Genomic DNA, 24,396 nt, shown 5'->3' with positions numbered 1-24,396 from the left:
TTTGTTTCCTCCACTCTTTAACTTGAGACAATACTGATGTTGCAAGAGTTAAGTGGATTGCTATGCTTCAAGTTCATTATGACTTAAATGTAACATTGCAGCAAGCAGAATAAATTATTTAACATAGAGGTATGGCAGGTGAATATATGATTATTTTTGAGGCAGAATGCAATATTTGTCACTTCCAGATCCTTAACTCCTCTGTACATCTTCAAAAACAGAGTCAAATTTTGAATTTTTAAAAACTACTTTTATGAGAATCTTAACTTTTTCCTGCTTTTTTTTTCTCTCTTATTGATTTAATTTTATTACATAAATAGGCAACATTAGGATTGTACTACTTTTAATAATGACAGTTCTCTTTTGGAATTTAGCGATTTAGATCTATCAAGTGCAACTAATTTTTTTTTTTCTTTTAACTGGAGTCCTTCAAGGTTGGGAAAATGTCTGAGTATATAAAGTATCTTAAAAGGAGTTAACATGCTTTTTTTTTTTTTTTTGGCGGTACCGGGGATCGAACTCAGGGCCTGAGGCAAGTACTCTACCAGCTGAGCTATCTCCCCAGCCCTATGCTTTTTTTTTTTTGATTGCCTGTGTTTGTGGCTGAAATATTACAAATTTGTCATTAGCATTTTATCTTATATTCTCTAAGGTGAGTGATTGTGCAGACATCAGTAATTTGTCTTCAGCATAAGGAGGAAAGGCTGAAGTTAATTTAGCTATAACATGGGTGTTGTACACACTCTGTCTTCCTAAACCATCCTTCTGAGAAAAGAGTAACTAGATCTAGAAAATAAGAAGAATTCTTAGCAGGATTTTGCACCTTGAAAACGAACTACAACCAGGCATGGTGGTACACGCCTGTAATCCCAGTGACCCCAGAGGCTGAGGCAGGAGGATTGCAAATATGGGACTAGCCTTAGCATCATAGTGAGACTTTAACTCAAAATAAAGATAAAAAGGACCGGGGATGTAGTTCCGTGGCAAAGCACCCTAGTACAAAAAAAGAAAACAAAACAACAAACAAAAAACAACTGACTGCAATTCAGACTAGAACAAGAGGGTTATTTGTGCTTCTTTCCTTCAAATGACTTGAACTGCACCATTATCTTTTGTTGTATAGGTATTATATTATACAGCCAGTAAGGAAATCGATTCATCAACTTTCTTTATGGCAACAAAGCCAATAATCAAGTTAAAGAGTAGGACAAGGAACTGGGGATGCTGCAAGATAGAGGACGAGACTGAGGAGCTAGGAAGACAAGTGGGATCAAGGAAGCAAGAGAGCCAAGATGTTCTCAGATGGGACAGTATGTTGTGTAATGGGGTATGATGTGGATAGTATGTTACATAAACAGAATGTGATGTGGGCGGTTCGTTATATGAATGACATCATGTTAACGGGGTATGATGGGGACAGTGTGTTATGTGAACAGTGTGACAGGCACCGAGTGTGATGTGGGCAGTGTCTCATGATCAGGATATGGTGATTCAGACATGTGTTATATAAGCAGAATGATGCGGGTGGTGTATTATATGAAGAACATGTTGACAAGGCGTGACATGAGCAGTGCGTATGAATGGTGTGCTTTATGAATAGGGTGTGATGTGCATGTGTTATGTGAGCAGTGTGTTGTTGGACATGGTTGACGTGAATGGTGTTACATGAACAGGAGTGGTGTGGACAGTGTTATATAAACAGAATGACATGGGCAGTGTGTGATATGAACAGGATATTATATTTCAGAGACTGTAAAAAGGACTGGGGTGTTTATATAATGTGTTATGGGCAAAATGCAGATATTAGAGGGAGGTGGATGAAAAATAGGTGGAAAGGAAATAGAGGCTGTGCAATGGGCAGCCTTGCTTGAAATGTTGAGAGAGGAGGCGGCTGATAACCCAAGGGAACAGGAGGGTAAGAGAGGCTTCTTTGCCCTGGAGAGACCCCTGCTATTGCAGGGATGATGGGTGGAGCCTCCTTATCTGTGACTTTCTGACCAGGGGAAGAACCTTCTGTGAAGCAGAACATCCGGTTTCCATCATTGAGGAACAGAAATAAGAAGTGGGTGTGGCACGCACGCCTGTAATCCCAGCCACTTTAGGAGGCTGAGGCAGGAAGATTGCAAATATGGGACCAGCCTCAGTGATTTTGCTAGGCCCTCTCTCAAAATAAAAAGGCTGGGGATGTAGCTCAGTGGTAGGACACCCCTGGTTCAATCCCCAGTACTGGAGAGGGCAGGAAGGTGAGCATTCATCCAGAGCCAAACGTGTACCTTGCTTCTCTCAGCTCCTCACCAGGGCCTGTGTAATCTCAATTTATTACACGTAAAAGACAGGCACTGGGAAGCTATGAATTACTTGGGTCATTTTAGCAAGGGTCTTAGCCAGGATTTGAATCCAGAGGTATAGATTTGTTTCTAAACTTATGGGTCCGTACTGCCTCTAGTAATCTAAAAAGACAAGTTTCTAAAACATAGTCCTTTGAAGCTTCAGAATGTGTTCTTTGATGTCCAAAAACACAGCCTTTCCCGTTCCTTCACAAGACCAGAAAATACGCCTCAACCACCTTCAGCCTGTCACCTATCCCTTGTCAAACCATTAACATTTATGCACTTGGATTTTTTTTCTATACCCAGGTTTATAAATGGATTCTTAATTATACCAGACTTTTTATCTCTGAATCTGTGGATTTGCTATGTAAAACAAATGAAACATGTCCCAAGAGTGTTTGAGATACTTTTTTTTTCCTGACTAAAACTGATCTTTATCACTTTGATGAATTCACGTATTTTTTTTTTTTTTAATTCTTATGAATAGTATTTCAGTGGGTCTCTACTTTTGCTTTCTACACAGTTAAAGTGCAGCCTAAGTGAATTAAGGAGTGAGTAGGGCCTACTGAGAAAACCAGCATCCTGGTAGATGAGAGCCAAAGAGCAGCCACTCAGGAAGCTGAGGCAGGAGGATCACAAGTTCAATGTCATACTGAGCAGCTTAGTGAGACCCTGTCTCAAAATAACTTAAAGAAGGGCTGGGGGTAGAACTCTGTTGCAGAACTCTTACCTATCATACATGAGACCCTGGGTTTAATCCTCAGAATAGCAACTAATTTCTGCCTCTGTATGGGTGACTCTTTGAGACTTAGGAGATTTAATTCATCCGGCAGACTGTTCCTGAGCACCTACCATCTGCCAAGTTCTCTGCTCACAGTGAGAATGCAAAGATTCATACCCATAGTCCAGGATGGAAGGAGGCAGACTGACATGCAAATGTGTGTGGTGTTGTGCTGCTTTGATTGGAAGCATGTCCACACACTGTGAGGATGAAGAGATTGAAGAGTATTACCAGGAAACCTTTAGAACGGGTTCCTTCTTCTCAGTAAGCTTTGTTTCTGTAAGGTATCACAGTAAATAGTTCCTCCTTTTCTACCAGGAAGCCTGTGACCACCTTAGAAAACCACCTGATCTCGTCACAGAGCTGAAGTCTTGCACATGCTAGGAAGTGCTCTACCTGAGCTACATCCCCAGCACCTGCCTCCCACCACCTTAAAACACTTTATTTTGACACAGGATTTTGCTAAGTTGCCCAGGCTGGCTTCCAACTTAAGATTCTCCTCACTCAGCCTCCTGAGGACCAAAGATTACAGGCATGCTCCACCAAGCCCAGCATGATCTATATTAAATTTTCCAGAAACAGAACCTGAGACAGATTTGGCTTTCAGGCTGTGTTGAAGGTTACTCTCAGCAGAAGCTTATCAGCAGTGAGGAAACCAAAGTAGGACAGAGTGGGGGGAAAAATACAGAAGACAATGGTACTTCTGGTAAAACCTAGACTTGGCTTGATTCAAAAGTTGGGGTCTCTGGACATAGATCCATCCGAAGAGTTGCTGTTATTTGAGGTAAGGTAACTGGCCTTCTGTATTCCAGGGTTAGCCATTGGATTGGCCACTGAGGAAAATCTCTGGAGAAGGATGCAAATAGAAGCCAAATGGAAACCTTGTGGATGAGTGCATAGGCTTGTCAAAGGGGACCTGGGACAGGCACTAGCACCTTCTACTACAGGCCTGTGGAGCAAGGAGGATGTGCTGAAGCAGGCTGAAGACCAAGCATGTTTAGTAATGGGTAACTGTAGTCAGCATTTTGAAGAGAGCACACAGAAGGAAATTAACTATCCTTAGGTTTCATCATTGCAGATATTTGATTATCATCAAATTAGAACAAGATTGCTAGTGCCATAGAAACAACGGTGATGAAAACCTTAGATTCAAGGCCCAAACTTTGCTTATGTCAGGGTGACAAATTTCTCAGTAATTCACATTAAAGCAAAGTGATGCAGAAGTATTCATTCAGATGCAAATCAGCTGGTGGCTTGCAGAGTATAGAATTTTTGAAAAAGCAGCAAACTGATAAAACAGAAGAATCTGGCAAACAATAGGACATTCTTAAAGCATTTGCCTAAGACTTTCACTGTTTAATGACAGAGCTGCTATAGTACCTAGTTCCCAGCTTGAAACTTCTGGGCATTTCCACCTCCTGAATCTTCTACAAAATTCTTTTGTGGATGATGCTAACCCATAGCTATGCAGGAAAGGGAATTCTGGGGGCCAATTTTACTAAGTTAACACTGTACAAACTTAATACAGCCCACCCCTTGACATCTTGATGTCTATCCAAATAAAGGAAATTGACATCTTGATGTCTATCCAAATAAAGGGAACATCGAGTTGTTTCCATATAACATAATGCAACATTATTTTATTAACATAAAAATGAAAACATACTAACCCTCTTCTCAAAAGACAATATAGTCTTTTTGTCCATCTTTGCATGATTTTCATTATTTGTCTAGCTGAGGCACATTACACATTTGATATGCTAACTTAATTACTGGGATATAAGGTTCACTTCTAACCATGTTAGATGGCAGGAGAAGAGCAGAGGGAAAGAGATTCATCATTTATTCATGGTAAAGAAGAAGTGTCAATGTTATTTTAATGCTCAGTTCTGCAACTGGTCACATGGTCATAATAGGAATTTATAATTACCTTTAATTACCATCCCCCATTCACTCTGCCTTCCACTCACTGTGGTTTCTTGCCTGGTTAAAGTAGCTGAAACCTTTATTCCTAAAGCTCTGGCATATTCATATACCTGCCCGTATTGGGTTGCTTTAGTTTTCCATTGACTTTAATCATAGGGCATGGGAATAATAAGACAATCTAGAGATTTCTTGCATTTAAGACATAATTCCCTGCTCTTTTTGTGTAACAACAACCTGATTTACTCCTGATAATCAATACTAATCACCCTGGCCAGCATAGTAACTTCCTTATTTTTAAATTAATTAATTGCAGTATGGAGCCCAAAGTAGCCAGGTGGCAATTCCAACTTCCAGCTTAATAAAACCATTGGCCTGTCTCCTGGTGAAGACTTTAGACCAAAAAAAAAACTAGTTTTAGGGCCAGGGTGTTGAAAGCATTTTGCTAGGGTATTGCTAGTGTACTTGTAAAAGGAAAATACATTTCCAGTCTTGATTTTCTGATTCATAAATCATGACTATGGGATAAACGACACTTTATGTTAATCACTTTTTAAAAGCACATTACCACATCCTGGGGGACAGTCCCATAGCCTAACCTAGCTGGTGGTGAAACAGAATCTTTAAAACCACTCCACTCATCTATCAGCCAGATATTCTAAGATGGGAAACATGGAAAGTCCTATGAATTCTAGAAGCATACCCCATTGTTATACTCCATTTGTTTTAAAGTTAATTTCTTAGTCAGAAGCAGTGCTGGAAGGAGTACTGTCATGGTGAACAAAGGATTCTTTTAAGTCCATGGATGTTAGTTTGGTAAAAGAATTAAAGGTATTAAAGAGTAAGAAAAGCAACTCCTTGTCCAGAATGAACTTCTGTTCCAGTCAGAACAGTGTGTTCTCCCTTTTGATGATGTCAGCTTACCACCAGTGACCAATTTTTCTGCGGAATGGCGCCATATTGATGTTGATCTCCAATGTTGGTTGAGCATTCATCAATGCAATAGTGGCCATTGCCAGATCAATATTTATGTATTGATCTTTACTATGTTGCTAAGCCCACGAATAACTTCCATCCTTGCTTCTGTGATACCTTTATGAGCCCATTGGTCGAGGACAGTCATGGCTGAGGATTAACTGATGTCCACAAGTTACGTCATCAAGCTTCTCTTCTGTCGCACATTCATATGGGATACAGATATCTTCATACTAAATGACCATCCTGAAAGCTTTCAAAACCTCTGTGCCACCAATTTTCTAATCCCCTTTCTTCAAAGTCCTTGATCATCTGGCTGTACCACTAGCCATCATGAATCAATGTAGATCTGTGTCTGTAACCATATCTTCTTCCAGGAAAAATGAATAGCCAGTTTGAAATTCAGTTTGAAGCACTGTTCAAAGTTCTGTTTATTGGGAGTGTTTTCCTCCACTCTTGCCCTTCAGGGTCACTCTGGATTGGGTCTGCAGTGCTACAACGATCCAGTTTTAAGAGTGCCAGTATATCATGAAGAACCCTCTGTAAACTAGGCCAGAACTTCTTTATTTCTTATTTGACTGGTCAAAGGGAAATCCCTATGAAGCCATAGGTACACACTGAGAGAAGGGGTCTTTGTGACGGGAATGTGGGACATGGGTATCTGTGTAACCTACTTGTGCCTTCAGGACTTACTTGAGCCATATTTCATACCATAGAGGACAGTTTATTGTAAAATATGAAGCAGCAATGATTCCAATAAGTGAGTTTCTACTTTATACTCCCAGCCAGAACACAAAATGACCAACATCCTTACCAATGCCGAGCTTAAAAAAACAAAAACAAAAAAACAAAAAACAAAACAACAACAACAACAACCAAAAAAACCACCATGAAGACAATGCCACATTAAAATCTCTTTTGCTTAATAATTTCTGGTTTCCAGCTAACTGGATGAGTTTCTTCTGTTGCCATATCATCCTCTCTGTACACTTTAATGGTTTTATCAGCTTCAGCTGTTAATAATCGACTTTCAGACTGATCACAAGCACAAGCAAATATTCCTGACTCACTGTCCAAAGACCCAGGCTGCACAGCTGCATGAACTCTCTGAAAACTGTAGCCAGTTCTCCAATCTCAAAGAAGCATAGTGCCATTGTCAGCTCCAAATACAAGTACTCCATCAGAATTTACTGTCAATGTGTTAATAATAGCATTATGACCAGAAAGATTTTGAATGAAACTTCCATCAGGGAATTTCCACTGCTTTATGTTATCTGGAGAACCAGTTGCAAATGTGTAACATCAAGGATGTAAAGCCACAGCCCTGAGTGATTTTTTATGATTTGTTAATGTCACTCTTGTCTTTCCTGCCACCAGATCCCATAATCGTATTGTAGACACCTCACTGTAGAAACTGCATTTGTACATCCAGATAATGTGTGTACACTGGCTTTCGTTCTCACATCCCAAATCCAGGCAATTGAATCTCGACTCCAGGTTACCAGCACATCTATTGTTGGTTACAAATCCAAACCATACACTGTACTTATATGTCCATGATAATGCCTTATAACCTTATTATACTCAAGATCCCAGCATTTTACTTGTTTGTCTTCTCCACAAGAAAACAGGTATGGGCTCCTCGTGCTTACTATCACACCCCATACTGTACTAATATGCCCCGTCAACAAGAGTTTTAATTTGCCACTGGCCAAGTCCCAGATCTTTATAGTTCTATCACCAGATCCAGTAACAAACCACTCATTTCCAGGTTCCACAGCAATGCGTCGAACCCAACCAAGATGCCCACTGATAACCCTGTACAGTTTCCATGGTGGGTGCCACTGGGGTTTTGGCATTGTAGGTGCTTGTTTGGCCATCAGTGCAGAGTTCTTAGTATTGCCAGTCTCCATAACCATTGAATTCACCACTGTAGGTTGCGAATGGTCAGAAGCCCTAGGATGTCGATATTTGCTTCCACCAGGTGCAGTACGATTTGCCTCAGCCCCAGCCTGAGAGGAAGGTAATGCCACTGCCAAGGACTGTGCAGCTGATTCACTTGGCATTCTTTGGACCTTAGTATCCGCTGTCAAAGCAACTCCAGGTCCTGGTGGATATGGGTGGGTACCTGTAACCAATATTCAACCTCTTGTCCTTGATTGGCAGGATATTGTTTATGACCATATGAATCCATTGCATTCTGAGGGCCTTTCTCTTTCAGGTTTTCTTTTGAAGTGGGCATATGCAACACAGGACCGTACTTATTAAGGAGCTTGAGTGCCATTTTTCATTTGCGACTCTCTTCATCTAAAGGCGCAGGTTTTCCATTATCAGCTACAAACATGTCATGGGTTCTGTTCAATGACCTGAACACAAGTGTGTGTACAGAATGTTTCTGTACTTCCTTGGCCATGATGCTTCTGTGTATCTCACCCCTCCGGCAGCCAAGAAACACTGCCAACACAGTAACCACCGCCACAACTCTGCAGCCTCTTCCCACGCACCACTTCTATTTGATGCTGTGCATGCAAAATCTTATGATGTGGTGGGTCAGAAAATACCTAGTCAGTGAGGGACCTTTCAGATCACATGGTCACTGGGTCAAGTGTTCAGACTCTACTAAGACTGAGTAGCAAGTCCACTCTGTCTCAATAGAGCATACTTACCTGCAGAGGATAGCACAGATTTGCTGCAAAATCCTGAGTCTGTGTCATAAATTGCTTCTACATACCTGCTAAAACTTCCCTACAACCTCATGGTCTAAATTAAGCACTATTGGTATCTTAGTCTATTCATACTGCTATAACAAAATACCTTAGACTGAGTAATTATAAAATAATTGACATATTTCTCATAGATCTAGAGACCAGGAAGTCCAAGATCAAAACGCTGGCAGGCAGATTTGGTGTCTGGTGAGGACTGTTCTCTGCTTCTAATATGGTGCTTTCTTGATGCATCCACCAGATGGGACAAACGCTGCGTCTTTCTATGGTGGAAGGGGTGGAAGGGTAGAATGGATGAACACTCCCCTGTACCTGTCTTATAAGGCCCACCCTCATGACTTAATCACTTCCTAAAGGCCTCACCTCAGTAACTCACCTCAGTAACTGTCACACTGGTGATTAAGTTTCAACGTAGGAATTTGTGGGGGCACTTTAGACTAGAGCGATTGGGTGACATGGATTGAGTCACAGAGCAGCCTTTCATAGGATTTTCCTCCTCCCTTAAAAATGGACAGTGTTTTGGGTTACTCAGTAAATGGATTTATGTAGTATATCAAAATGGGGTACGTGCAGTTTTTAAAAATTTTTCTTGAGTGATAAGAGAGGCAATGCAGCAATTTTTTCTTTACCTTAGAGGGTGATACAGGTGACAAGTTAAGTAACTCTGTTGCCACTGCATGCCATGAACTACCAGTGTCCCTTTTCCTACTAGAAATAGGGTTTTTAATACTTTCAATCTAGTCCTATCATAGAACCCAGAACCAATACAGTTAAATCATCCTTAAGGTTCTTTTAGTTCACTTCCACTACCAAATTCTGCATCAATAAGAGTCCCATCAATTCAAGAAGCAGAATGTCCAGATTTTGTGGAAACTGATAATTTATTAGGGCTATTGTTTCTGATTCTGGTATTGGAGACTAAAGTCCACAGAAAAGGCAGTTGATATGGCAAGATAAATGTCAAGAGGAGTTAGTTGCAAGGGACACTGGAACCTTGGAGAAATGACTGGAACCCAAGAGGATGAACTGAACTCATTTCAATGGGTCAGTCTCCGGGGTTTCTCCAAGCGGGATTCAGCAGAAGCTGGAGAAGCTGTGGACATGCTGATGCTCCCCCCCCACCACCAGAGGGCAGTAGAAGAGACTCAAGTGCCAGAGCTGCTGTGGCACCTCACGCCTTATGAAGAACTTCTGAGCAAGAGAATATGGCTACCGCTTCATTTTCACATTTTAATAAAATCTCATGCAAATTGTCTCTTGTGGGGGAATACCAGCCTGGAGCTATAAAAGGAAATGTCTTTTTAGTCTTGCTGTGTCAACACAATGTGAATTCACTAGGTCTAACTCAATGCCAGGTACTGTTCAAGGTGGTGGTCGCATCAGGGAGACATCTGAGACAGGCACTGCCCTCGTGGATTTGATGGTGTGGGTCTTGAGGAGACTGGAAAAGGTGGAGAAGTCATTGTCACAAATAGAAAAGCACTGTCCCTCTACTTGGGCCATTACAAGAGGGAAGTCACAGGACTAGTTCCAAGGGAGGCAGTTAGACAAGGCATCTCTATAATTGTCTTTTAATTTGTGCCTCCTGTGCTGTATTTAATTTCTAATTTAAAATTTATTAGTACAAATATCTACTCTGCATTTTATAGTTTGTGCATTTGATCATTGCAAGGCTCTGTTTTTTCCTGTTCCTAGAAAAGTGACCTCAAAGTGGTTTCTCCTCCTGCTTCATCTCTATAATTTTCTAGATCTAACTTTTAAAGGTAGTTCTTTTAAAGAATGATGCCTATCGAGGCTCTCTGTAGGAGCACAGGAACTTCTTTAGGGAAGTGCACTCGGCAAAACTAACAAATAAGCAATATGTCATACACTCAATTCTTACTAGTTTTATGACTTCATCCAATTTAACTCAGTATTTCTGCTTCCCTTTTCTCTAAGTAGGAATTGGACAAGATGGTCATCCATCTTACCTGGATGATTCCAAAATTCCTCCACAGTAAGGACTGGAGCTAAATACGACAAAAAAGAAATTGTTAGCTACTGACAGACATTAAATTTCAGAATACATTACTATGCTGGTGTATACAGTCTTTGATATCTATAAAAATGGGTAGACTGCTAAAATCTGGAGTAGCAGAGAACTGAGAATGGAATACATGACCTTATGATGTGAGTAATTATGATTGATTTAATTGTTCTTGAGTGAATGAACTAAATGAAAAAAAGTTCCTTTTCTGTCCTCCCCATCCAACACACACGCCTTACAAAAATGAGCAGACGTGATAAAATTTCAAGCTAAGCTGCCTGATACCCACATCTCCATACAGTTTGTGACTTAAATTTTTTCTCCAAACATTTGTAAAATGAGATTAATTCAAAGAAAATTAAACCGGCAATTTAATTAATATGATTACTTGAATAGTAATGAGGCATAATTGCAATAAAATAAATGGAGCACAGAATGAAAGCCATAAAAATGATTTTAATTTAAGTTCTGTAGAAATAAATCTATGTTAAGCCAGTGTGTCATTGTGACACTCTGGGTAAAAAGGTGCCATTTTAATGACATTTTAACTTGTACTTGAATTTCATATATTGTTCATGTTTTTCAAGTGTTAAATATTTTCAGTTAAAATTTATGAATATATGCTGACTTTGGAATTTAAATATTACATTGGTAGTTGAAATTTATTTGTGGGAACAATTAATTTTCCATTTCCTTTAACTTGAACAATATAACCAATCTTTAAGGCATTTGCTTTATGACAATTTATCTGAGATTCTTAAATAGTTGCAAGCTTTGCTTTTCTTGTATCATTTCATGACTGCTGTTTTACTTCATTTTTTGGTAATAATTTATTGGGAATAAAGTTAGTGAATTAAGAACTTCAAGTATAGAGCTTATTTTATTTCAGATGTTGGGAAGTTACAAATTACATCATCAAACGTGAGCAAAAGTCATTGTACTGGATTCTAAGATATAAGAATGGGGAAGATGTAACCTGAGGGACTGTGGTATAGAAGTGTAGAAAAGCAAAGTTTAAAAATAGATATCTAAATATTTGCATGTGTAGAAGACAAAATATATTATCAGTGGGCCTAGAATGTCCCTTCTCTTCCCAGTCTAACAACCTCCTCGTTTCCTCTTACTCAGTTGCATACTCTTGTGCTTCTGATTATTGTGCTTTTGTTTTTCTGAGTTTTCCTGTCTCCTCTTTCCTGTCTCCCCAGCATCTAGTGTATGCATTTAATAATTTTTTTATTAAATGGAATTTATTACAATTTAATCCACATTACAAGTGGTATAAAGTGACTTAGGAGCCTTCAAAGAGGAAAAGCTTACCTCTGATTGGGCAGATCAGCAAAAACTTTGGGCATTTCCATTTACAATGGACATGGAAAAATGGGCAGCATTTTAAAAGATGGAGAAGAGTCATTCGAGGCAGAAGGAATAGTAAGAAACAAAGGTTAAAAAAAAAAGTTACAAAAGCGGGTCTGGGGGTTAGCTCAGTGGTAGAGCATTTGCTTGGCACATGTTAAGACCCTGGGTTCAATCACTAGCACTGCAAAAGGAAAAAGAAAAAGAGTCACAAAAGAAAAGAACATACTTTGTAGAACATCTTATGAAATTTGAGTTTTTTTCTATGTATTAAAAATGTTTTGTTATTACATTAATATAGAAAATTAAAACTTATCCAGAATATTTAGAGTTTAATTTTTGTACCTTAAGTGCTTTATAAAATTTAAGAAGTCACTACTATCATTATCCCCCTCTCAGAGAGGAATCTGAAGCTTGGTAAGGTGAAGTAATTTGTCTCCGTTACACAGCTAGTAGGCATGAGGCTAGTGTTCTACTCCAGACAGGTGACAGAGCCCTTTCTGTCTTTTTTTTTTTTTAATTTACTGTAAACAAATGGGATACATGTTGTTTCTCTATTTGTACATGGAGTCAAGGCATACCATTTGTGTAATCATACATTTACATAGGGTAATGTTGTTTGATTCATTCTGTTATTTTTTTCCCTTTCCCCCCATCCCTCCCACCCCTATTATCCCTCTATACAGTTCTTCCTTCCTCCATTCTTACCACACTCCTTAACCCTAATCCTAAACCTAACCCTAACCCTAACGCTAACCCCTCCCATCCCCCCATTATATGTCCTCATCCGCTTATCAGCGAGATCATCCGTCCTTTAGTTTTTTGAGATTGGCTTATCTCACTTAGCATGATATTCTCCAATTTCATCCATTTGCCTGCAAATGCCATAATTTTATCATTCTTTATGGCTGAGTAATATTCCATTGTATATATATACCACAGTTTCATCCATTTTTTCATATATCTGTTGATTGCTTCTAGATCTTCTTCTGTGAAGTGTCTGTTCATTTCCTTAGCCCATTTGTTGATTGGATTATTTGTATTCTTTTTTTTTTTTTAATTATTGTAAACAAATGGGATACATGTTGTTTCTCTGTTTGTACATGGTGTAAAGGCATCCCATTTGTGTAATCATAAATTTACATAGGGTAATGTTGTTTGATTCATTCTGTTATTTTTTCCCCTTCCCCCCCACCCCTCCCACCCCTCTTTTCCCTCTATATAGTCCTTCCTTCCTCCATTCTTGCCCCCCTCCCTAACCCTAACTCTAACCCTAACACTAACCCCTCCACCCCCCATTATGTGTCATCATCCACTTATTAGCGATATCATTCTTCCTTTGGTTTTTTGAGATTGGATTATCTCACTTAGCATGATATTCTCCAGTTTCATCCATTTGCCTGCAAATGCCATAATTTTATCATTCTTTATGGCTGAGTAATATTCCATTGTATATATATACCACAGTTTCTTTATCCATTCATCAATTGAAGGACATCTAGGTTGGTTCCACAATCTGGCTATGGTGAACTGAGCAGCTATGAACATTGATGTGGCTGTATCTCTGTAATATGCTGATTTTAAGTCCTTTGGGTATAGGCCAAGGAGTGGGATAGCTGGGTCAAATGGTGGTTCCATTCCAAGTTTTCTAAGGAGTCTCCACACTGCTTTCCAGAGTGGCTGCACTAATTTGCAGCCCCACCAGCAATGTATGAGTGTACCTTTCTCCCCACATCCTCACCAACACCTGTTGTTGCTTGTATTCTTGATAATCGCCATTCTAATTGGGGTGAGATGGAATCTTAGGGTGGTTTTGATTTGCATTTATCTTATTACCAGAGATGTTGTACATTTTCCATATGTTTGTTGATTGCTTGTAGATCTTCTTCTGTGAAGTGTCTATTCATTTCCTTAGCCCATTTGTCGATTGGATTATTTGCATTCTTGGTGTAGAGTTTTTTGAGTTCTTTATAGATTCTGGAGATTAGTGCTCTATCTGAAGTATGATTGGCAAAGATTTTCTCCCACTCTGTAGGCTCTTTCTTCGCATTGCTGATAGTTTCCTTTGCTGAGAGAAAGCTTTTTAGTTTGAATCTATCCCAGTTATTGATTCTTGCTTTTATTTCTTGTGCTGTGGGAGTCCTGTTGAGGAAGTCTGGTCCTAAGCCAACATGTTGAAGCTCTGGACCTACTTTTTCTTCTATAAGATGCAAGGTCTCTGGTCTGATTTCAAGATCCTTAATCCATTTTGAGTTTAGTTTCGTGCATGGTGAGGGATATGGGTTTAGTTTCATTCTGTTGCATATGGATTTCCAATTCTCCCAGCACCATTTGTTGAAGAGGCTATCTTTTCTCCATTGCATATTTTTGGCCCCTTTGTCTAGTATGAGAAAATTGTATTTATTTGGGTTTGTATCTGTGTCCTCTATTCTGTACCATTGATCCACCTTTCTATTTTGGTACCAATACTATGCCGTTTTTGTTACTATTGCTTTGTAGTAGAGTTGAAGATCTGGTATTGCAATACTCCCTGCTTCACTCCTTCTGCCAAGAATTGCTTTAGCTATTCTGGGTTTTTTATTCTTCCAGATGAATTTCATAATTCTTGCTCTATTTCTGTAAGATACATGATTGGGATTTTAATTGGCATTGCATTGAATCTGTATAGCACTTTAGGTAGTATGGCCATTTTGACGATATTAATTCTGGCTATCCAAGAATATGGGAAATCTTTCCATCTTCTAAGGTTTTCTTTAATTTCTTTCTTTAGTGTTCTGTAGTTCTTATTGTAGAGGTCTTTCACCTCTTTTGTGAGATTGATTCCCAAGTATTTTATTTTTTTCGATGCTATTGTGAATGGGGTAGTTTTCCTAATTTCTCTTTCTGAAGATTCATCACTTATGTATAAGAATGCATTGGATTTATGAGCATTGATCTTGTAACCTGCTACTTTACTGAATTCACTTATGAGTTCTAAAAGTTTTCTGGTGGAATTTCCGGGTTCCTCTAAATATATAATCATGTCATCAGTGAACAAGGATAGTTTGAGTTCTTCTTTTCCAATTCGTATCCCTTTAATTTCTTTAGTTTGTCCAATTGCTCTGGCTAGAGTTTCAAGGACGATATTGAAAAGAAGTGGTGAAAGAGGGCATCCCTGCCTTGTTCCATTAAGGGGAATGCTTTCAGTTTTTCACCATTTAGAATGATATTGGCCATGGGCTTAGCGTAGATGGCCTTTATAATGTTAAGGAATGTTCCCACTACCCCAATTTTTTCTAGTGTTTTGAGCATGAAGGGGTGCTATATTTTATCGAATGCTTTTTCTGCATCTATTGAAATAATCTTGTGATTCTAAACTTTAAGTCTGTTGATATGGTGAATGACATTTATTGATTTCCGGATGTTGAACCAACCTTGCGTCCCTGGGATGAAACCCACTTGATCGTGGTGCACTATCTTTTTAATATATTTTTGTATGCAATTTGCTAAAATTTTGTTGAGAATTTTTGTGTCGATTAAGGATATTGGTCTGAAATTTTCTGTCCTCGATGTGTCTCTGTCTGGTTTAGGTATCAGGGTGATATTGGCTTCATAGAACGAGTTTGGGAGGGTTCCCTCCTCTTCTATTTCATGGAATACTTTGAGGAGTATTGAAATGAGCTCTTCTTTAAAAGTTTTGTAGAACTTGGCTGAGAACCCATCTGGTCCCGGACTTTTCTTTTTGGTAGGCTTTTGATGACCTCTTCTATTTCATTGCTTGAAATTGATTTATTTAAGTTGTGTATATCCTCCTCGTTCAGTTTAGGTAATTCATATGTCTCTAGAAACTTGTTGATGTCTTCGAGGTTTTCTGTTTTGTTGCAGTATAGATTTTCAAAATAGCTTCTAATTATATTTTGTATTTCACTCGGGTCTGTTGTGATATTTCCTTGTTCATTCCAAATTTTAGTAATTTGAGTTTTCTCCCTCTTTCTCTTTGTTAGTGTGGCTAAGGGTTTATCAATTTTGTTTATTTTTTCAAAGAACCAACTATTTATTTTGTTAATTTTTCCAATTGTTTCTTTTGTTTCAATTTCGTTGATTTCGGCTCTGATTTTAACTATTTCCTGTCTGCTACTTCTTTTGGTGTTGGTCTGTTCTTCTTTTTCTAGGGCTTTGAGCTGTAGTGTTAAGTCGTTTATTTTGTTGATTTCTACTTCTTTTGTTGAATGCGCCCCATGAAATAAATCTTCCTCTAAGTACTGCTTTCATAGTGTCCCAGAGATTTTGATATGATGTGTCTTTGTTCTCATTTACTTCTAAGAATTTTTTTATTTCCCTCCTGATGTCTTCTGTTATCCATTCATCATATAATAGTGTATTATTTAGTCTCCAGGTATTGGAGAAGTTTCTGTTTTTTATTCTGTCATTTATTTCTAATTTCAATCCATTATGATCTGATAGAGTACAAGGTAGTATCTCTATCTTCTTGTATTTGCTAACAGTAGCTTTGTGGCATAAAATATGGTCTATTTTAGAGAAGGATCCATGTGCTGCTGAGAAGAAAGTGTATTCGTTCTTTGTTGGATGGTATATTCTATATACGTCGGTTAAGTCTAAATTGTTGATTGTGTTATTGAGATCTGTGGTTTCTTTATTCAATTTTTGTTTGGAAGATCTATCCAGTGGTGAGAGAGGTGTGTTAAAATTGCCTAGTATTATTGTGTTGTGGTCTATTTGATTTCTGGAATTGAGAAGGATTTGTTTGACGTACATGGATGAGCCAATGTTCAGGGCATAGATATTTATGATTGTTATGTCTTGCTGATTTATGCTTCCCTTAAGCAGCATGTAATGTCCTTCTTTATCCCTTCTGACTAGTTTTGGCTCGAAGTCCACATTATCTGAAATGAGGATGGATACTCCAGCTTTTTTGATGTGTCCGTGTGCATGGTATGTTTTTTCCTATCCTTTCACCTTTAGTCTATGGGTATCTCTTTCTATGAGATGAGTCTTTTGCAGGCAGCATATTGTTGGATTTTTCTTTTTAATCCAATCTGCCATCTATGTCTTTTGATTGATGAGTTCAGGCCATTAACATTCAGGGTTATTATTGTGATATGATTTGTATTCCCAGTCATTTAACTCATTTTTGTTTTTGACATGATTTGGTTTCTCCTTTATTTGGCTATTCCTTTAGACTAGTTCCTCCCGTTGCTGATTTGCATCGTTGTTTTTCATCTCTTCCTCATGGAATATTTTGCTGAGAATGTTCTGTAATGCTGGCTTTCTTTTTGTAAATTCCTTTAGCTTTTGTTTATCATGGAAGGATCTTATTTCATCATCAAATCTGAAAGTGAGTTTTGCTGGGTATAAGATTCTTGGTTGGCATCCGTTTTCTTTCAGGGCTTGAAAAATGTTGTTCCAGGCCCTTCTAGCTTTTAGGGTCTGGATTGAAAAATCTGCTGATATTCTTATTGGTTTCCCCCTGAATGTAATTTGATTCTTTTCTCTCGCGGCCTTTAAAATTCTGTCTTTATTTTGTATGTTAGGTATTTTCATAATAATGTGCCTTGATGTGGGTCTGTTATAATTTTGTGTATTTGGAGTCCTATAAGCCTCTTGTACTTGGTTTTCCATTTCATTCTTCAGATTTGGGAAATTTTCTGATATTATTTCATTGAATAGATTGTTCATTCCTTTGGTTTGTTTCTCTAAGCCTTCCTCAATCCCAATAATTCTTAAATTTGGCCTTTTCATGATATTCCATAATTCTTGTAGATTCTGTTCATGATTTCTTACCATCTTCTCTGTTTGTTCAACTTTGTTTTCAAGATTAAATATTTTTTCTTCAATGTGTGAGGTTCTGTCTTCCAGGTGTTCTATCCTATTGGTTATGCTTTCTATGGAGTTTTTAACTTGGTTTATTGTTTCCTTCATTTCAAGGATTTCTTTTTGTTTTTTTTTCAGTATCTCTAACTCTTTATTGAAATGATCTCTTGCTTCCTGTATTTGCTCTTTTAACCGTTGATTGGTGTGATCATTTAAAGCCTGCATTTGCTCTTTCATCTCCTCCTTCAATGCCTGCATTTGCTCTTTCATCTCCTTGTTTGCTTCCCTGATTGTTTTAATTATGTACATTCTGAACTCCCTTTCTGACATTTCTTCTGCTGTGCTGTCATTGGGTTTTATTGATATAGTTTCTAGGTTTGTTTGGGACATTTTCTTCCCTTGTTTTCTCATATTGGTCAGATGTCAGTGGGACTCTGAGATATTGCAGATTTCCTCTATTGGCTTATAGTGTCCCTGTAGATTTCCAGTGTATCACCTCCCAGCCTTCAGTAGCCTGAAGTCTTGGAGGAACTTGATAATGCAGTGCTTCTGAAGAAAGCTGCCCCTAGCCTGCTACTGGTTCCATGGCTTGGAGCTGGTTTGGTGCAGAAAGGCTCTCACTGGGCGGTCTGCTCCGAGAAGCTGGCCGTGAAAGGAGCCTGCCGCCGGAGGGAGCAGGGCTTCTTGGGGAAGTCCCTGGCTGTCCTGTCCTGGTCCCTGAAGCTGCCTATGGGCTGGAGCTCACCACTGGCTCCGGGACTTGGAGCTGGTTCTGTGTAGAAAGTCTCTCACTGGGGGTCCTTCTCCGAGAAGCTGGCCTTGTGGGAAGAGCCCACCGCCTGAGGGAGCAGGGCTACCTGGGGAAGACTCTAGCTGCCCTGCCCTGCTCTGAGAAGCTGCCCCTGTCTGGGCCTGCTTCCCAGGCCGAGCTTCACCCGGTGGGGGAGACTCACCCCGTGGCTCTATTTTAGTCTGAGTCTCTCAATGCCTCCCCTTTTTGAATCCTGGGTTCTGGAGACAGGAGATGCAGTCACCCTCTAGTCCGCCATCTTGGATCACTCCGTGGAAAGAGCCTGTGGCCGGAGGGAGCAGGGCCGCCTGGAGAAGTCTCTGGCTGCCCTGCCCTGGTCCCAGAGGCTGCCTGCGGGTTGGAGCTCTCCGCTGGCTCCGGGACTTGGAGCTGGTTCTGTGCAGAAAGGCTCTCACTGGGTGGTCTGCTCTGAGAAGCTAGCCTTGAAAGGCGCCTGCCACCGGAGGGAGCAGGCTGCTTGGGGAAGTCCCTGACTGCCCTGTCCTGGTCCCTGAAGCTGCCTATGGGCCGGAGCTCACCACTGGCTCCGGGACTTGGAGCTGGTTCTGTGCAGAAAGGCTCTCACTGGGGGGCCTGCTCCAAGAAGCTGACCGTGTGGGAGGTGCCCACCGCCGGAGGGAGCAGGGTTACCTGGGGAAGACTCTAGCTGCCCTGCCCTGCTCTGAGAAGCCACTCTTATCCGGGCCTGCCGCCCAGGCTGAGCTTCACCCGGTGGGGGAGACTCACCCCGTCGCTCTATTTTAGTCTGAGTCTCTTAAAGCCTCCCCTTCTTGAATCTTGGGTTCTGGAGCAACAGGAGATGCAGTCACCCTCTAGTCCGCCATCTTGGATCGCCCCGTACCCTTTCTGTCTTAATTAACTGTTGAGCTGTGGACAAAGATCCATTGATCTCAACAACAGAAGCTGGAGGTTCATTTGAGAACTGTTGAGGAACTAAAGAGAATAGAAGACCAGGAATTTAAAGAAATCATGGCGGACTTGAGAATAACAAAATATGAGATATCTCAGTTAATATAGAAGGTTCTGAAACAAAAGATACAAGACATATAATAAACTTGAGACTTTTTTTCAAGACTGTTTGAAAGACAACAGTCTGGGATATAGAATATACCTTGTGGTGGTAATGCGCAATGTTATGAAAAGGGGACTTGATTTTACAGGAGTGACAATTGGCTTACTTCCTGGTTAAATTGGCGTCCTCCCGTTCATTTATAGTGTGGACAGTAGCTATGATGGCAGATCATCCAAGCTGTGGAAATAGCTAAGCAGCTCTTTAATTGTGAAAAGAAAAATTACGACTCCTGCAAAACTGGTATTGACTTATATTTATAAATCTCTCTCTTTTAGGAAATATATTTGTGGTGAGCCTAGCAATTGCAGACCTGGTGGTGGCCATTTATCCATACCCCTTGGTGCTGACATCTATATTTAACAATGGATGGAACCTGGGATCTCTGCACTGTCAAATTAGTGGCTTCCTGATGGGCTTGAGTGTCATTGGCTCCATATTCAATATCACTGGGATCGCCATTAATCGCTACTGCTACATCTGCCACAGTCTCAAGTACGACAGGTTGTACAGTAACAAGAATTCCCTTTGCTACGTGTTCCTGATATGGATGTTGACACTAGTGGCCATTGTGCCCAACTTGAGAACTGAAACACTCCAGTATGACCCGAGGATCTATTCCTGTACGTTTGCACAGTCTGTCAGTTCAGCATACACAATAGCTGTGGTGGTTTTCCACTTCATACTTCCTATGGTCATAGTCATCTTCTGCTACCTAAGAATATGGATCCTGGTTCTTCAGGTTAGACGGAGGGTGAAGTCTGACAACAAACCCAAACTGAAACCACAGGACTTCCGGAACTTTGTCACCATGTTTGTGGTTTTTGTACTTTTTGCAATTTGCTGGGCTCCTCTAAACTTTATTGGTCTTATTGTGGCCACAGATCCTACCAGCATGGTGCCCAGGATACCAGAGTGGCTATTTGTGACTAGTTACTACATGGCATATTTCAATAGCTGCCTCAATGCAATTATATATGGACTACTGAACCAAAATTTCAGAAAGGAATACAGAAGAATTATAGTTTCACTGTGTACAGCCAAGATGTTCTTTGTCGATAGCTCGAATGATGTAGCAGATAAGATTAAATGTAAACCCTCTCCATTGATAACCAACAAGAATTTAATCAAGGTGGACTCTGTTTAGAAAAGCAAAGCATTTCTGGTACAATGTCCGTGTCTCAGGATCTTACTCCTTTTCATGTCTGCTTTGCTCTTGATAGAGGTCTAGAAAACAGTAGTTGAGAAACGGAAGCTCTTAAGAGGTTACCTTAGTTTCTGAGCTAGTGTGCTTTGTGAAAAAGTGCTTATCAAGAGAAACCCAGAACATACAGAGAATCATATGTTAATTGAAGAATATGTTTCAGGGGTAGGGGGTTAAAGTAAAATACTGGATGAATTTAAGGGAATAGTGTGAAAATCTTTATTTTACTGTAAATGAGTTTCACAAACACAGTACAGTCATCCCTCTTTCTGTGGGTTCCACATCCTCGGATTCATGCAACCATGAATTGAAGATATTTAGGAAAACATTGCATCTGTACTGAACATGTATGTATTTTTATTCTTGTTATTCCCTGAACAATATAGTATAACAGCTATTTATATAGCATTTCCCTTGCTATGGGTTTTATAAATAATCTAGAGATGATTTAAAACTGTAAATGTGAAGATATGCATAGGTCATATGCAAATACTGTATCATTTTATATAAGGGTCTTGAGCATTCACAAATTTTTATCTTCTTGGGGTCTCCTGGAACAAGTCTCCTAGGGATTTTGAGGATGAGTATAACTGCTTTCCCCCTTACTTGTTAAAATATTTTAAATGGAAAAATGAATAGACCCTTTTATTTATAAATGAGTGAATGAACAAAAAGGACAAGTGAGATGAGTGACTCATTATGGAGTGAAAGGCTGAACACTCAGTGACAGGGGCAACAACCACTGCCACCATCATACTGAGCCACCTCCCAGCCCTTTGTATTTAAAATGAAATACAGGGTCTGACTAAGTTGCTGAGGCTGACCTTGAACTTGCATTCCTCCTGCCTCAGCCTCCCGAGTAGCAGGGATTACAGGCGCGCACCACCAGGCTCAGCTACTCTCCTCTATGCTGGAAAAAAAAAAAAGTATCATGTACAAGTCAATGTAAAACCAACTTTGCAATATTGATTATAGGTTTTGAGAAATCTCCTATGACTGCATGTGAGTAAAAATTTAGACAATAACAAAGTTATTTTAGTGCTGTTCAATATTTATGTTGATGGTAAGTAAGTACTTATTTTACCAAAGCTCTTTTAGAAGGCCAAAGATTGAATGTAAACTAAATTTGTAAAACATAGGGAAAGATCAAAAGGGGCAGATATTTAACCAAAGTTTTAGTATACACATAACGTAACAATAACAAGTGGGATAAAAATTCAGTAACAAACTAAACTAGTACCAGGACTAGGCTGTGGCCATCAAGTTTCTGAAATGTTGGGACATGCCCTAATTGGATTCAACTCACACTTGTCTGTCACCAGAAAGATGATGGAGTCATTGTGCAATCACCTTGCTTCACAGTGCTGAGGAAAAAATTGAATTTAACTATGGAAAAGCAATCATAAGTGAATGTAGAAAGTGAATGATTTTAGAAGCACAAGACTTACTCATATGTTATTCTATTTTCTATCTCTGAAGCAGACATTTTAAGTTAATAGAAACAACCACTTAGAAATGTTTTTACATCACAGAGTTTACCATGGGACAAAGTGACTGTGTATGGTTGTGCACACGTGTTTGCATGCATACTGTGTGCATTAGCCAGTTAGCTCTCATTTCACTTTTAATGTTGCTGATCTGAGGAAATAAGAACAGCTTCTATGGCTTTAAAGAGTCAAAAGAAGACTTAGGTGTGTGTTATGTTAGTAATAATAAGATTATGCTGTGTTCCTTTATTATGAGGATACATTTCTTTGTTCTGATAACAGATCTATGATTCACATGCCCATTGAAAAACCAATTGATTACTATTTCATCTAGAAATTAGACACAGAGCCTCTCTTTTCTTGAGATAGCCTGATTCTCTATTTTCTAGCAGAAATGTTACTTTGCAGTAATGTGTGTGATGCAAATATATCCAGTTTGGAATAAAGTATTCCAAATAAATGAGGAATAAAGTGAAATGAATGTTACCTTCAATCTCTATGATGTTCAACACCTCTGAGAACTTTTGAATTTTGGTGCACAAAGGGCAAGTGATTATCTACTGAGCACTGTCCTAATAAATACTGAATGAACCTCCATGCTTGGGATGTGGGAGGAAGAATCAGTTCAGCTATTTGGTTTGCCCATTAAAAGAGCTGATAGAATTTCTGCCTAGAGAGCTATAATATCTTCATTAACTCTGTGGTCATTGAGTTACAACGTAAATGTTTGCTTAGACAGTGTTTACACAATTCAAAGTAGTTAAATATAAGATGCTAACCTCAGTTCTGACATTATTTTCTGCTTGTCATTATTTTCTTGCAGCCTGAGTGTGTGTATAAAACTGCAGGAAGTCTGTTTTTCCAAAAGACACATTCATTTTATATTTTTGAAAATAAAGCCATGATACAGTATACTTTTGTATTCCTTTACTTCTTTTTACCATGTATGTACTTTGTCACTGCCAAGGATGAACTTGAGTGAGGTTTTTATTTGTACATATTGTTTTGATAAATTATATATGTGTACATGTGCATATATGCATACATATATGAAGATGAATATGATTTCTTACTATTTTTAAGGTGTTTAGTTTTTATGTTATTTTGAGGAGTTAAATTTGGTTAAGAATAAAGGGTGGGCCAGGCATGGTGGCACATACATGTAATCTCAGTGGCTTGGGAGGCTGAGGAAGGAAATGGAGAGTTCAAAGCCAGCCTCAACAAAAGTGAGGTGCTAAGCAACTCAGTGAGACCCTGTCTCTGAGTAAAATACAAAATAGGGGTGGGGATGTGGCTTAGTGGTTGAGGGACTCTGACTTCAATCCCCAGTACTCAAAACAAACAAAGAAATGAAGGGTGGTTTGATAATTACTTAAGATATGTACCTGTTTATGGACAAAAAACTTATTTTTCCAGTTTGGGGAATTTTTCTTAGCAGAGTTTAAACTAGTCAGTTATTCATATGTGTTCATATATCATGCATCTATATCATACATATTCATATATTCATGTTCGTCATGGAATGGAGCTGAATTTAATTGAACTTTGCTCCACCTTGACACAGGCAACCAATAAGCTGTGTTCTAGTCCAAATACAGATTTGTTGCATTATTTAACAAATGTGTTTCTTTCTTTTTTTTCCCCCAGAAATCACTATTTCTTGGTCAGTATACATGCACAGAATGAACTTCTTTCTTTCTTAGAACTTAGGAGGGAAAAGGCAGCCTATTTTCTTGACCTTTGCATAACCATGATCATTAAAGAGAACTTAGAGGTTAGGTTCAAGCCAATTTCCTCATTTTACAGACCATGAAGGTGAGATTCATTACAAATGAACTGTCCTGTTAATGATCTACTGGAGTTACTAGAAGAGATGAGACTGAACCTTGAGCTTCTGAGTACA

General features: G+C 39.2%; 1 protein-coding gene and 1 pseudogene across 1 annotated transcript in view; one reads left to right on the top strand and one right to left on the bottom strand.

The window, feature by feature from the left end:
- The window catches only part of Mtnr1a (melatonin receptor 1A), a 34,485-nt gene extending 11,099 nt beyond the window's left edge, over positions 1 to 23,386 (top strand). Inside the window, exon 2 of the mRNA XM_047549988.1 lies at positions 20,081 to 23,386. Coding sequence (XP_047405944.1) covers positions 20,081 to 20,949 — 869 coding nt within the window. The 3' untranslated portion in view covers positions 20,950 to 23,386. The remainder of the gene's footprint in view (positions 1 to 20,080) is intronic.
- LOC124983081 (pleiotropic regulator 1-like) lies at positions 6,916 to 8,444 on the bottom strand (annotated as a pseudogene).
- Positions 23,387 to 24,396: the final 1,010 nt, after the last annotated feature.

Source organism: Sciurus carolinensis, chromosome 4, assembly GCF_902686445.1.
Source record: "Sciurus carolinensis chromosome 4, mSciCar1.2, whole genome shotgun sequence".
NCBI classification, from domain to species: domain Eukaryota; kingdom Metazoa; phylum Chordata; class Mammalia; order Rodentia; family Sciuridae; genus Sciurus; species Sciurus carolinensis.
This window is presented reverse-complemented; position numbering and strand designations above follow the sequence as displayed.